This window comes from Gallinula chloropus, assembly GCF_964237585.1.
Source record: "Gallinula chloropus genome assembly, chromosome: 3".
NCBI classification, from domain to species: Eukaryota; Metazoa; Chordata; class Aves; order Gruiformes; family Rallidae; genus Gallinula; species Gallinula chloropus.
The window spans coordinates 9,797,413-9,812,396 of record NC_140087.1 but is presented as its reverse complement, the minus strand read 5'-3'; the positions used below and the strand labels follow the sequence as shown (position 1 = coordinate 9,812,396).

The 14,984-nt window shown below is 39.8% G+C and overlaps 1 protein-coding gene across 1 annotated transcript in view; it reads right to left on the bottom strand.

The window, feature by feature from the left end:
• The window catches only part of LAMA4 (laminin subunit alpha 4), a gene marked incomplete at its 5' end in the record, with an annotated part of 102,145 nt that overhangs the window by 14,069 nt on the left and 73,092 nt on the right, over nucleotides 1–14,984 (bottom strand). The window contains 9 exons of the mRNA XM_084261325.1: nucleotides 924–1,061; nucleotides 2,194–2,329; nucleotides 5,672–5,814; nucleotides 6,873–7,004; nucleotides 8,964–9,135; nucleotides 10,265–10,398; nucleotides 12,417–12,579; nucleotides 12,896–13,038; nucleotides 13,964–14,137. Coding sequence (XP_084117451.1) covers nucleotides 924–1,061; nucleotides 2,194–2,329; nucleotides 5,672–5,814; nucleotides 6,873–7,004; nucleotides 8,964–9,135; nucleotides 10,265–10,398; nucleotides 12,417–12,579; nucleotides 12,896–13,038; nucleotides 13,964–14,137 — 1,335 coding nt within the window. The remainder of the gene's footprint in view (nucleotides 1–923; nucleotides 1,062–2,193; nucleotides 2,330–5,671; nucleotides 5,815–6,872; nucleotides 7,005–8,963; nucleotides 9,136–10,264; nucleotides 10,399–12,416; nucleotides 12,580–12,895; nucleotides 13,039–13,963; nucleotides 14,138–14,984) is intronic.

The window sequence follows — 14,984 nt, the reverse complement described above, 5'->3', positions numbered from 1 at the left end:
TTAAAACCACAAGTGGCATGTGTGTGTAAGGCCTCATTTATGCAGACCATGTGGATAACTGACCTGGTTACTAATTTCAATTTAAGGTAATACTCCAGGCTGTAAAATGTAAAAGTTCAGGAGTGGTTATCGGTGTCTTACAGCCCTCCCTGATGCACTGCTGATTATCTTCTGCAAATAAGACAGAACAGACATTTGGGGGTGGTTGCAAATGTTCTCTCATCTGAGCTCATGCTTGCTGCAGGCATCAGTCTGAGCCTGCAGGATCTTGGAATCACTTTGGCTCACACAACATTTTGGGAGTGCAGGTGCCTATTTCTGCCCATGTCCCACCTATGAGGGCGCATTCAGAGCAGCCTGATTTACCATAGCTGCAGGGACCCATTGTCAAGTGTAGCTTTTCCCACTCACACAGGGAGGTCTAAGTACTGCCTGGGAACATAGGCAGCTTTCTGACTTATTTCTATCAATTCAGCAGTGCTCAAAATCCCTTCCAACTAATTCAGGCAAACTTTGTTTCTAGGGGATTGTCTCTGGTTGGAAAATGTCAGGCCTTTAATATTATTTGTACTTTGGTAGCACCTACAGGTCCAAATAGGGATTGCAGTGCTGCTCAGCACAGCGAGATCCTCTGTACATTGCTGCCCAAAGGACTTAATTGAGCACAAATGGAAGCTTGTTAATTCTAGGCATATGACCACATCCTCTCTTCAACAACAAACTAATGTCTGAGCATTGCTGATCTTCATCTGTAGATCAGATGCAAACTGTGAAAATGAGGTCACCAATGAATGCTTCTATATTGCAGACTCCTTTCTCTGCTACGAAACCATGAAGTGAGAACTTATATTATTCCCCTTGTATTCTCCTGGGAAACAATGTGAGGATAAAAGAAGACAAACTTTAAGGAAACATATACTTACTCCTTCAGAATAGTAAAAGAGCAGCCCGTTGGGCTGCAGTGTCCGGAAATTAAAGCCTCCTTCAAATTCGCTCAAGAGGGACACTTTTTGGCTTGATGCGATGAAGCTCTCGCCGTTGAAATATGCGTTGCGGGACATCTGTACATTAGATAAAGCAAAATGGCTAGTGAACCCCAGAAAACATCCAAGGCATAAAAAGAATGAAAACTAACACTTTTTCCTGCATGTCTTAACCTAATTTATACAGGCTTTCCCTCACATCCTCTGAAAATCTCAAGAAAGTGTAGCCCTTTTAGACAGCGTAAGCCAAATTGTACTTGATTTCCCCAGATTCTAGACTTAATCCTGTTTCTGCTGATGTTGGTCAGCATGAAGACTCAGAGCAGAGGGGGCTCAAGCCCATGTCTGAGCTGTGTAACACTGAATCACCAACCTAACGTGTGATATATTAGTTTGCATGCTACACTTGAGTGCTGGGGCAGGGTAGGGGGTGGGATGGGTGTTGGACATGGTGCTATATGTCCCTCTGAGTCTTAGGAGTAAAACTGTGTCCAAGGTAGGAAAAAGTGCAGCTAGCTTCCTTGTTGACAGAGGGTGAGAGTGTGTGGTAAGTTCTGCAAGTGGTGGGCTTCTTCATCTTCACAGGTTCACAGCACAGCTTTGGGTAGACCTGGCTGTAGGATAAAGACCAAAAATACTAGGGGTAGATTTACCAGCCTTGCATTGCAATGGAAAAATGATGAATGGTGGAAGGGATCAGAAGCAAAATGTCAATTTCCTCAGTGTTAATGCTGATGCAGTTGGTTTGTGTATCACAGAGGAAGAGCTGGCCTGACTTCAAGGGAGAACTCATTGAAAGGGTGAATATCTTGCAGTCTTTTAAATTTAATTTCATTTAATATCTGTATTAGGATGCATGTGAGGGCAATTGTCCTTGATTCTTTAACAGAAAACCAAACTACGTGGGAATGTTTCTTTTCAGAATACAGCACACAATTTATTTCAGATCTGGCTTTCACATTGCAGTCTCACATATGATAAGAATATCAAGTGAAACACCTTGCACTGTGATTCAGGGTGAAAATGGAGTAGTCTGTCAGCAGCCTTAACACATGAACACACACGCATGCCCACCCCTCTCCAGCCAAAGAGTGCACTGTCATTTCTTTGGGTGAAGACTTTTGTTCCATTGTTTGGAGTAAAACTCAAGCTCACAGCTGTGTCCATTGCAAAAATTTTCTTATTATCTCACAAATGATTCTGTGCTTACCAGAGAATCCTCTGGGCATCCATAGCTGATTCCTAAGGTTCCTGGTTCTTCTAACAAGTTGAAATCCTTCTTTTGGAACTGGAAACCCTTCATGCAGCCTTTAAAGCCGATATTTCCTGACAGATGTGAGCTAATGCTGTGGAAAACAGTGCCAAACAAGCTGTAGATAGGTAGCCCTTGCATTTCTGACAAACATTTATCTCCAAGATGTTCTAAAAACAACTTATGTCTCAATCATTTGTCTCACTAGTGCCTGTTTCCTGCATCTTTATGTAAAACAACTAATTAACCACACGATGTGTTTTGAAAAGTCAGGATGCACCAGTTGTAATAAATGTTATGGGGGGGACACATATGAGGATTCAGAGAGGAGATCAATATAGAATAACTTTAAAAAGATAAAATAGCTGCTGAAATAAAAAGACTTATTTTAAAATGTGCTTCTACCCACTTACAGTAAAAATAAATTCATTTCTATCTCAGCTTTTTATCATTTTAGAAAAATTCTGGTCTAGTGTTCCTGTCTTGCTTTTACTAGCAAGCTCCATTCTTGCCTTTGGAAGCAAATGGATCTCTATTCCTCAACAAACAATAGTAACAGAAGTCAGGGTACTAAGAGTAAATGTTGCTTGCTCATGAGTGTGTTTAGATAATTGCAAATGTGAGCAGTAGGTGGGCTTCAAGGATCCTTTTTATGCCAGATCTGAGGTAAACAGCGCAGCAGTGTATCCCAACTGCTCCTACTCACTGCTCTAAGTTTTCCATCTCCACCCTCACCAAGGTATCACAGCATTACAGCACTGGGTAAATATAATCAAAATTCTCCTCACAATACTCAAGGTGCATGAAGAAGATGTAGTTTGCCTAAAATCAGAGAGCATCTGTGACAGGGCAAGGAAATGGGTACCAGTCCAGGAGATAACTAGGGAGTGAAATCTGGAATTTTGACCTGGCTACGTGTAGATGGTCTTTTTTTTTTCAACAGGATGTACCTTGGCCTTGGGATTTTTCTCATCTCACATGAGATGATGTTGACAGTGTTGACATCTGCATCTGCTCTACTTGTCTATGCATTATCTATTGCAAGGTAGACACTGGAAACATGATAGACGAATCAGGCTCCAGAAATGGTTATTTCTCTACATTGGCAAAAGTGAAATAGTGCATATATATGTATATGTGTCTGAAATAAGGTGAGAGAAGGAGCACTGTTGGGGCTTAACCTGTTCCTCAGTGAAATCAGCAGGGTAGGCAGAATCAACAGGAAGGCTCCTGCCATCCTCACTGGGATTTGGATCAGAGTGTGGGCTATCAGCCAGCCATGTTAATCTCTACTCTGATTGACCATGAAACTGTCTGGATGCTACAAATATGCCTTTCTGGTAAATGCTGTTAACATTTTCTAGGAGCAGCAAGAACTATAAAACATAGAAGATAGGCTTTAACACAAAAAAAGGGCTTCTGAGTTTGTTTCTTAACAGTTTCCAGCACACAGCGTGCCTACTCCCCCTTAACTTTCTGCTTTATGCAGTGACTGAGGTGGGAGCAAAGTAACATTTATTGGGGGAAAAAAGGCAATTGACAGAGAAAAGTGCTGAAAAGTGAATGAATATACACTGCTTTGAAAGAATATTAAGCTCCTCTTCTAAGACTAGAGCTAGTTTCCCCCACTACTGCTGTCCCCAATGTCATGTAAATCGAAATCTATCTAGAAAAAGGAATAAAATAATAAGTAGCAGTAGTTGATTGTACTAGTAGGATGATAATAGCAGATCATCAGTAGATGATGTAATTACAGTACTAATTTATGATCATGATGAAAATGTCTCCCCATTTGGACTGCACTTTTTACTGTCTGCTCTTGTCATGTGATCCAAACCTGAGTACAAAATCGAAGACAAAGGTGTAGCTCCACTTGAATAATTTCTGTGTACATTTTTCAGTATTATAATTGATCATATTTTTACAATGCCTATGGATTTTTTCTGATACAATTTTTTATTGAGATGTGGTTTTTCCTGCTTTGACAATGCCTTCCAGGTGTTTTGCAGAAGAATAACCACAATTCACTCAGAAAACTGCAGGCATAATTCATGTGATTCATCTTATATCCTTCATTTATGAACACGACTCATCCACCATTGAGCTGCACAATTGCCCAGATTTCTAGTTCTGGGCTTTTTCAGTGTTCTCTAGGCTTGATTAACCAAAGCAATTTTCACCATCATTTTGTCCTTTGTTTCTAGTTCATTAATGTGTTTAATACCAGCCCTAAGAGAGAGCCTTTGGTCATGTGCTGTAGACTTTTTATGCTGTGAAAATTGAAGAGTTATCACAATGTCCTATTTTCTCTTTCCCAGCTGCTTTCTAATCCATTGCAGTCTTTCCCCTCTCCACCCCACTAGTTTTCTTAATAGCCCCTTATGAAAGACCGTTGTAAAGAACTATTTGAAAAGCCAGATAAATTATATACTGTTTCTCCCTTACCCACCATTTTGTTTGCATGTACAAATAATTACATGGGATTGAAAGGCAGCATTTTTCTTTACGTGAAGTCTGTCCCTATCTTCAAAGCTTAATCTGTAAATGTTTTATATCTCAAGCATTATTTATCGATTCAACAGGCTCTACAGACAACAAAATAAGGTTTCAGGAGATTTACTACTAATTCTTAGAAACTTGTGCAATATTTGCTTTTGTTTTGTTACATAGAGGGTATTTGAAAAAGAGGTGGCATTTCTGTTAGCATTTGTGACACTTGAAACAGCAGCTGGAGCCCTTCTGAACATGTTGGCCTTGCTGTCTGACCCCAGGAATGTATATTGCCTGTCAGAAGAGCATACCCCTCTTCAAGGAGCCAGTCTGCTCTCCCAGAGCGTGACCCTGGTCTGGCAGATTCCCACTGCAGGAAATGAGAGTTATACAGTCTACTGAGATTAAACATGGCTTCTGTCAAATGGTACAATGGGAAAAAGAGGCTTTTTCTTTTCTTCCCACGCCTACACGGAGCCAGCTGACCTGGGTCTGGAGACAACCTGAGACGGATCACAACTGGAGCGTGTAGTAGGAAAAATACCATCTTTAGATTTGGAAATGTGGTTGGTAGAGGGTTTTGATCCTTCAGCTAGTGCATTGCTATTTACAAAGGTCACTTTCTGCAAAGCAAGGAGGAACAGTGATTCTATATATCCATGTGTTCTTTGAAAATGCCCTTTTGTTTTAAGAAGATGACAGTTTCTGTTGCCCTCAGTGAAACTAGACCACTTTCAGCAGAATTTACCTCTGCTGGATCAGCCTGACCCTTGGTACTTTAGAGCTCTGAGAGATGCTTAGAATGAGTGTCTGAGGGGTTGTTTCACATCAGGTGTTGAGGCTGGGAAAAATATTTCATTGTAAGCCCTTCAGCACAGGTCATGCAGCATAATTTAAATATGGTGATTAATTGAAGATAATGATTGAATCCCAATTGTAAACCAACCTGGAGTGCAAGATCTCAGCAGGTGCTCCTCCAATGTAGATGTCTCTGAATGGCATTGCTGTTCTTTCGTTGTCCACACTTTTGATATGTCGCCTGTCTACTACCAAGATCATCTTCTTAGAATTGTGATATATAATAGAAATCTGAAAACAAAAATATGTGTTTAAAAGTGTCCAAAATGTCATCTTTTGCAAGTCATCTTGATTTTGCAAAGCTAATCGCATCTTTCTATCTCTTTGTTTGAAAAGTTCCTTCCATTTATCAAAAAACTGTTTGTGAATAGGGCGAGGCTGACAACTGTTACTATTACAGAGCTTATTTTGATGTCACGATTTCTCTGATGACTGAAACCCCAGGCTATTTCCCTTATGAGTAAATCCACATGAAAATACACCATGTCAAATTCTACACTGTGGCAAACAGATAAGCTCCATTAACTTCAGAGTGCTTTCTTGATTTATCCAGGAAGTTAAGGTAGACTTCTTCAATAACTTATTTCATTGTCAAAGCATAAAAGGCTTAATTGTGCTCTGCTTAAACACATTGAACAGAACTTGTAGACTTGTGGATCAGGAATCAGACTTGGAATTTACATCAAGTAAATGGCAGAAGAAGGGGGATTTGCTACTGTCACTGTCACAGTTACACCGGCTTAAAGAAAATTCTCTTAAATAAAATGCACGTAGATATTTTAGATCAGTTGAAGTCCCTAAAATACTATGCCTATGTAAAAGACTGCTGCCAAATTAATTCTACCTTCAAATGAAATGGGAAATGTGGTATTTCTTGTGATACTATGCATAAAAACAAGGTGGTCAAGTGAACATAACGACATGTTTTTAGTTGAGGATTGTTGTATATTTGAAGGATACAGTTGTCCTGGATATAATTTCATCTTGAATTAATATCACTCTTTCTCCCATGCCTTGTCCTTGGCTAGAAATACACAGAATCTCTCCACAAGCACTGCTTTATCAGGAGGCAGGGAGAGCCTTCCCTTTCCCCACCAGTAGTGGTGGGACTTGCTTTTGCTTTTTCACATCCAAGGCAGGCATATGTTGTACTCTTCTGCCCACTCTACTGCATTACCACCTGATCCCTCATCCTTTTTTTCCTTTCATGGGTGTTGGAGAAAATTGCTGCTGCTTTGGAGCTGTTGGGATAGTTGGTCAAATAGATGTGATTGTAACTGCATCTCTACCTCATGAAATTTAGCGTCGTTAATCTGAGCCTTCTTCATGGAGTCCTCTAGCAGCACAGGACCAGTGCTGAAGCCAAAGTCATAGCGGAGGTACAAGAAACCATTGTGCATCTCTAGACTGAAGAACATGCTCTACACAAAACAAAACAGCAGTCAGAAGAGCACTTAAAAAATTAATAAACATTGTTATGAGAGTCTCTGACATTATAAAAAGCATGCTGGGAAAAGGTCTTTTTATTTCCAAAACTATAAGATGGTTTCTGGACTATATATATATATATATATATAATACTTGTATATACCCACATGCACACATAATTGTTTGATAAATGGCACTTACTTGAAGACTTGGTGAACTGTTTCTCAGTAGGAATAGTATTTGGTAGCACAGTAATGTCAGTATTCTTTACCAGCAAAGTATTCCTAATGCAAACACATCTATCTACTGTCGAAGTAATACCACATGCCCCAAATGAAAAATGTTATACTGGTAAAAGCAATGTTGTGCTAAAATGGTTGTATCTGCATCAGCAGCTTCTGTCACTGTGCCTGCAGTAGCTCAGGATTATATCTTTTCACAACCCTGATCAGCACTGATGTATTTATGGAAGGCTGAGCAATAGCTAGAGTGAATTTACTGTGTATTTGGTTTCTGGATTTCCTGACTATTCCTGCTTCACGGTTTGGATTCTGTTCTGTGGCTGGGTGACCTAAACTTTATAAACAGGAGCTCTAATTTAGAAGATCTTTAGGGAGTGCTTGAAATGAAGAATTAATCTTGCTCCAAAACTGAGCATAAAGAAGCAGAAAGGACAGGTTACAGCAACTGGATTAATGCTTTTCATGTTAATGTTTGTCTTCTCTCCAAATGTTCATGCTGTTGTTCCTATGCCTAATGGAAACATGGGAACAATAATTCTCTACTACAGGCCAAGAACTGCTGCCCCTGACATAAATGAGTCCACCTTCTGAAGTTATTATTTAAAATAGTAGAAGTAGGTTTTAATCTAGTGTTTTAAATTGAAACTGTAGCTTGGGTTTGCTTTGAACAGTTTACACTTGAAAATGAAACAGGGATTACATTCAGAATATTTATGAGCTGTCTTTGCAGAACTGAATGATGGGCTGGCTTAGATTCCTTCTAAAAGTGCCTGTAAGCAGGCAGAGTCTTCCACAGCCAGCATCCAGCTTGATTGCAATTTTCACTGTAACACAAACCTCTGGGCACTTTGGCTTGGAAGAAGAATGACTGATCTGCAGTAGAGGCTGTTAAACTATTAACAGCAGTTGCTTAGTCCAAAGCCACCTGAGAGCGAAGGTTAGTGGTGGCATGCGAATCGCTCCCCACAACTCTCCTCTGGAAGTTACCTAAAGGCAAACACTAGAGAGCAGCTCTTCTAATGAGAGTGGATTTTTCCTCTTTTAAATGCTCAGTGCATTTAGGTGTCTGTAGACTGTATCTATATGGCAAAATGTTTTCTGTGGCTTTGCCAAATTGTAATCTACATGGGACTTGGGAGCTTGATGTGGAGATGCTCAAGGACAAACTTTGTGTTCAGAGGATTATAGCTTATGGAATCTACTTTCTTCAAACCCTAGAGTTTGCAACACTCTCAAACATCTGAAAAGCTGGTGATTTGGATCAAGCCTTTTTATTTTCAGTAACTTAGATAAATATTTAACTTTAATTCACCCTGAGAGAGTTACTAAGTGTCAGCTGCCACAAAGTGGCTGCTTTATGGGAGTTACTTTACAGAAAATTTCCTATTGTTTTGATTGTGCATTCACATTTAAATAAAGTTGCAAATGCAAGGCTTAAAAGTGTCATCACAAGGGTAATGACCGGTTTGAAGTCCTGATTGTCTCTGGATAAGAGCAGAGTCCAACCCAGGGCCCTGGATTCTTGAGGCAGTTGCAGAGCTAGTTCCAGTTCCCTCCCAATGTACACATGCATCAGACAAACACAAATAATTTCCTCTTGCCAGAAGTGAAGTATAAGGACATAAGCATTTTGGATTTTTCATGATATTCTAAGTACTGGGGAACGTGAGGTGCTCATGGATAAGGGTACCAGCAGGATTTGGTACTCACCCCATTAACCATCAGCAGGATCAATCCGTTGTCTGTAGGTGTTCGAACTTCAATATCAAACCGAGTCACCTGGCTGAATCTTCCCCTTCTCTCAATGTTTCTTGCCAAGGCATAGCCAGACCCATCAAAGAAGTAGCTCACAGCCCGGCTCTGAGTGAAAGCCAACTTATTTCTATGAAAAAACAAGCAGGGAGGTAATATTTGGCATATTCCCACTTTAATTTGGGGAAATTTAAAAGCCTGTACAATTAAAATACTTAAATAATCATTCTGAACTGCTGCTTCTTCCTGGCAGTGGTGAGTCTGATTAAATCCTTTCAAATTCTTTCTGGGATATCTAACTCCATCATTACATCCTGCTTTTACCCTGTGTTTTATGTAGAGAACAGGAAGGTTCTTTGCTCACCCTTGTCAAGTGGAAGGCCCACACCACCTCCTCATTATAAGGATACACATACATTTCTGTTAACAGCTCGCCCAGTTTGTGCAGAAACCCATTTGAATTCTCTGAGGCCTTTAACTTCAGAGCATGGGCTCTGCTGGGGAGCCCAGGAGTGACCCAATGCCCTGTCCTTGAGAGCAGCAGCTTGTGCTCCCTGTGGGAATGGTGTGGGAAGAAATCACCTCCTGCATTTCTTCCCAGGAAGAGCAGCAAGTTTCTCTAGTGCTCTTTGTATAGAGAGATGCTACTGTTACAGCCCATTATATGAACAAGTTGCCTCCTCTGTCTGTGCTTAACAAGTGCTGGGGCTGATACTCACTTAACTTCAGTGGCTGTTTCCCAGTTTGTGAACGGCTTATCTGAGGAATTTCTGTGGTGGGTTTAAGAGCATATGGCAGAAAGATAACCTCTGTGTGGACTTTGCTAGCTGGGGTGGGACTGCACTCAAATTTAGCAGGCCCACAGGAGGTGACAGGCTTTGGCTTTATTGCTTGCAGTGACAGGATTCAGGTCAGGATCAGTCCTGTCCTAGGTGAGCAGTGGGGGCAAGGAGACAGTTTCGCTTTTGAAGGCATGAGAGCAAGGTTGTGAGATAGTTAAGGGAGAAAGCAGCACACCATAGGGTATCTTGAGTTGGAAGGGACCCCTAAGGATCATTGAGTCCAACTCATATATATATATATGTGTGTGTGTGTGTGTATGAATTCAACTTGATGCAACTGGGAGTTAAAAGTGGTGAAGTTTCTTCTGTACAACTCAGTGTCATCCTCACGTTTGTAATCTACACCAGGATTGAACCACCAGGACTGTCACTTGCAACAAACCAGAGCAGCAGAGTGATAGTGGGACTGTCCCCTACCTGGCACAAGGTGGCGATGTGGTGGTGTCGATGTTATAGACGTGCTTGAAGTTGTATAGACTGATCACATCATCGTTCAGGGTAGCCAGTTCCAGGCAGCCGATGAAGCCAGGTAGGTTTAAACTAGGAGGGAGCTGTGCAGAGGGCAAGGGAAAGTAAAAGGAGAAAGGTCACACTCTATCTGGGAGCGATTTGTGCCTAGGGTCAGTTTGGTCTCTGTGCTCTTCATGTTTTGAAACAAATGTGCTGATGCTACCCTGGAACAGTCTCTGCAGTCCTTATGATATGGCCATCGTGCTGTACCTTAAAATGGAGCACATAAATGGTGTCTCTGTGAGATCAATAGGCCAGGTAAGGCAGACAAAAGCTTCTTTTGTGGTTTTGGAAGGAGCATGCTTGGAAAAGGGGAAAAAGGTTAAGATTTGACTAATCACAGATTCTGCTTGGTGTATCTGAGTCTGCCAGCAGCTATTTCATACTTAACATATAGACATCCTTCACTGCCAGAAAAATAACTTCATAGTGTAATGAGAAATGAGAGCTCTTTAAACCCAGGAGACTTGGATTCAAAGTCTGTACCAGTGGCTAATCCTCACTACATATTGTTTTGAACAGTTAGCAGGATATAGAAGCTCCTTCTTTTAACAGAGGTCACTGCAAATGGAATTTAAATAGCCACATTGGTGAAGGGAATAATACAAAAGAATAAAGCTGAGAGAGCTAGTGAATCATTCCTCTAATATTAAAATACTCTGCCCTGTAGAACAGGTGTGATAATTAATAACACCTCTTCTACTTCAGAGTCTGATCACTGCCAGTAACTTTTCTTCGGCTTCTCATTATTTCCATTTTGCTTATGATGTAATAATAATGGTAATACAGCAGTGCAGAATATGTGTAACTGTAAGAGAAAATGAGATTCTTATCTGCAGCACAGATACATTTGGTAAATGAACATGTTTCTTCTACTATTCTCTTAAATTATGTTAAGTATGAGACTTCTAATGGTTAAGTTTCATATTTACAAAGTATGTTGCAGGGAAGAAAGGGCAAAAGCTTTTAGCAAATAAGACTGTATGTTAATAAATGACAATGTGAGGTACTGATTCCTAAGAGAGAAGATATCCATACGCTTATCAAATCATTCTATGAACCCTGTTCTTCCCATTTTCCTTCTCCTCTGCCCTGCTCTGGAACAGACTTGGAGCATTCATTTGCTGGATTGCATTTTTTGTGCATGTGTGTGCAACTATTATTCAGTCCCCAATCCTATTCCCAGGCAATCTCACCCCGGGCTCAGTAATGTAAAATTCAAACCATGGCATGTATCTGGTAGTGACAACAATGCAAAAACTCAGGAATATGAGAGTGTATTGAGTTAATGTTTGTGTTTGTTTGTGTTGATAGAAGGACTGCTTGTAGAACAGTAGTTTTTAGCACCTGCTAAAGTTAGCTTAAAGAATTCAGCATTCTTTAAAGTCTGTTTTCATTCAGGCATGCAATTTTCATAGCCAAGGTTTCATAAAAATTTCTGATTCCTAAAAGAGCACCTGGTATGTTCACAGAGGCAGGTAAGTGAGGTGCTAATTCCTGCTGACTACTAGGAACTAGACTGAAGCAACTGTCTTACACATCTTCAGGCATGTTTTGCACAGGCAAGGCTTCATGCTGTTGTAAGGCTGGATTTAAATCAATGATAATTTAAGTTCAAACAAATCACTATACTGCTAGTTCCCCACACTGTCCTAATATGATCAAAACATTACTTTCCATTTCTGTGACAGCTGTTAAAGAAACTGTAAGCACCAAGAACTCATTAGCATTGAAAAACCCCCCACCTGGTAGCCTTCAAACTTTGTTAAGCTGGGCTAATAGACTTTAATTTATGCATACTACTTAACAGCTAGCCAGCTTTTTTCTTGTTATTACATTTCAGAAAACCTGAGTGACAGCCAACAGGAATCTGATCACCTTACTGTATGGCATCATATGCTGGTGAAAATAGTAGTTTTGACCATGGCTAGAAGATAAGAGTCCTAAGACAATAAATGACTAAATAAGGACATTTATAAACCATTTCTGTGTTTAAAGGGAAGTCCAGCAAGATGTTTCTATTATTTAATTTTGAATATAGAGTATTTATCTGACCAACCTTGAAGTCTGGAGGCACTCCGCCAACGTAGAAGACAGCATTTTCAGGGTCCAAATTCAGGAGAGAGCCAGGACCAAGAACCTCTCCCTTTTTGATGAACTTTTCTTCAGCTGTACTGCTAAGACTGGGCACAGTTAAAAACATTTTGCCATGTCTCCCAATCCTGTAGAAGGGGATTGTAAGAGAAGAGAGTTTTGTGTGGGCTAGACTTAAAAATAAACAAGCAAGCCTCCAACTCCAGGAAGGGTATTTATTTCCTCACTAGAAGACTGGAAGGTACTCTGGGGAAAAAGGAGAGAAACTATGGACACTTTGTCTTTCCCTCTGTGGCCTTTTGGGTTTTGGCTCTCTAAAAGCAAAGATAATTTCCATTTGTTTCATTAGGAGTAGAACCAGTAGCTGAACAATACTGATGAGCAATTCTAGCCCAGCCTTTTCTACTTGATTTTTTTTTGGGGAAATGCACATTATCACGTTACCTCTCAATTTTGATGATGCTGAAGTAAGAAGGCCAGGTGCTGACTGGCTTTGCATCCAGAGGTATCTCCATGTCTTGGCCCCCCAGATTATAAATGTACACAAGGTTGTCATTTTTAATTGCAAGTCCAATGTAATTTTTTGCCTAGAACACCAAAAGAGAAGGATGTCAGAAGTGTAACATCAAAAGAGGTTTAATGCAGAACTTTAGTAAAGGATGTGCTTTGATAGACTGAATGAGACCTTTAAATATTACTAATAAACAAAAGCTTCATTCTCTAATTATTTTTATTCACCAGGTACAGAAAAAGTCCCTGGCATTTTGCTTCATTTTGACTGAGGTCAGTACAAGGTCACAAGATGTCTTCTGACTCTACATTGGTCTTGTACAACGGGAAGCTGTTCATCAGTATTTAGTGTGCAGCATCATATCCAGGAATTAAGAGTAAATGTTTGTCTAAAGCATAGGTATTATGCTGCAATTAAATATTCTGCCAAGAGGGGTTTTATGTGATTTGTATTCATTATGCATTCTTTTTTAGAAAAGCTGAAAAAGAAAACCTCTTTACCCTTCCTAAGTAACAGCTTGCCAGGATTGTACCTGGTTTCTGAGGTGTGATCTTTTTGCTTTTAGGAACCACAATTCAAAGCCCAATTACTTCACACACAGGTGGTGAGAGTATACGCCCTTTCGAGGTGTTTCAAAGTAGTGATGTACAGAGCGTACAACAGCAGCACAAGCCGCAGGCAGGCAAAGAAACCTGCTTATCTTGTGAGCCTGTGACCTCAGAGGTTTGGAATTGGCACTATCAGCAGCATAAAACATGGTGCACAAAAGCCAGGTGGGTGACATTAACTGTTTCAGAGCACCTCAGCTCTGAATAACAGCAGCATATTGTATAGGCAGTCTAATTTGCTTCTTAGAGAGAAACCTTTCTTGTAGGCACCTCCTATTTTGAAACACAGAGAAATAGAGAGGGGAAAAACCAAAGGTAAAAACACTTCAAACCTATTTACATTAAAAAAAAGAAAAAATATAAATATATAAATTAAGTGAATTATTTTCTTACATTTTTATCTCCGAGGTACAAAATAAATCTGTCTGGAGATGCTGCCAGTTGTGGGTCGTCTTTCTGAAGCTTTATGTACAAGCTCATGGAAGTGAAAGATTTCAGTTCCTCCACATTGACCTTTGGATTAACTTCAACAGCTGATTGGCCTCCAAACATCATAGAGACTTGGACCTGTGGTTGCAAGTGTGCTAAGTGAGACACCGTATTGCTCCCTGGGGACATTACTTAAAGTAAATGTGCAAGAATACTTTGCCAGCAGCCTTGCTTACTGCAAGAGCAGACTTGGCATCTATATACTGATCATGAAAATTGTATGTTTATAACAATCACTTCTGGAAGACACTGTAAAGAAGATGAAGGGAATTAATTCTAAAATTAATTAAATCTCCTAATTAACTGTGTGTAAGCATATTCATAAAGTAAATGAAATTTCAGTGGGAAATAGACGTGCCCTTAGTTAAATCATGGCTACATCATTATGTGTGGCACATAATGAATTCCTTACACAGCCATAAAACTTCTACCCATAATTTATTTCTTTGCTTTGGGAGCAGTATGACCAATTGTCTGTTCACAACTAATCCTGTTATATTACTGAAGCTACTGTGATATATATGAGATGTTAATAAAATTTTAAACCATGTTCATTTTAGTTCAGAATGGCTTCAACATAACTGAGAGAATGGTTTCAAGGTTCAGCATGATATGACAAAATACACCAAAGGACAGTCAGGTACTGCACACATTCTAACTCAGTTTTGTCTTTCCTTCTTTGAAGTAACAGATATGGACAGCGTATTCCAGCATTGTGAACATATGATAATGCACTGAATTTTTGATTTCTCTGAATCAGTCCAAATGCACTGTTTTAATTTTTGACCCCAAGTCTTCTTGTTACAGAAAAATCCCTCATAATTTATGGATGATAATGAAAGTGTTTTTCTCTATTAAATATGTATGAGCTAAAGATTCTCTTACCCTGCAGAAAATTAATTCAAAAGAAAAAAAAAAGGAAATA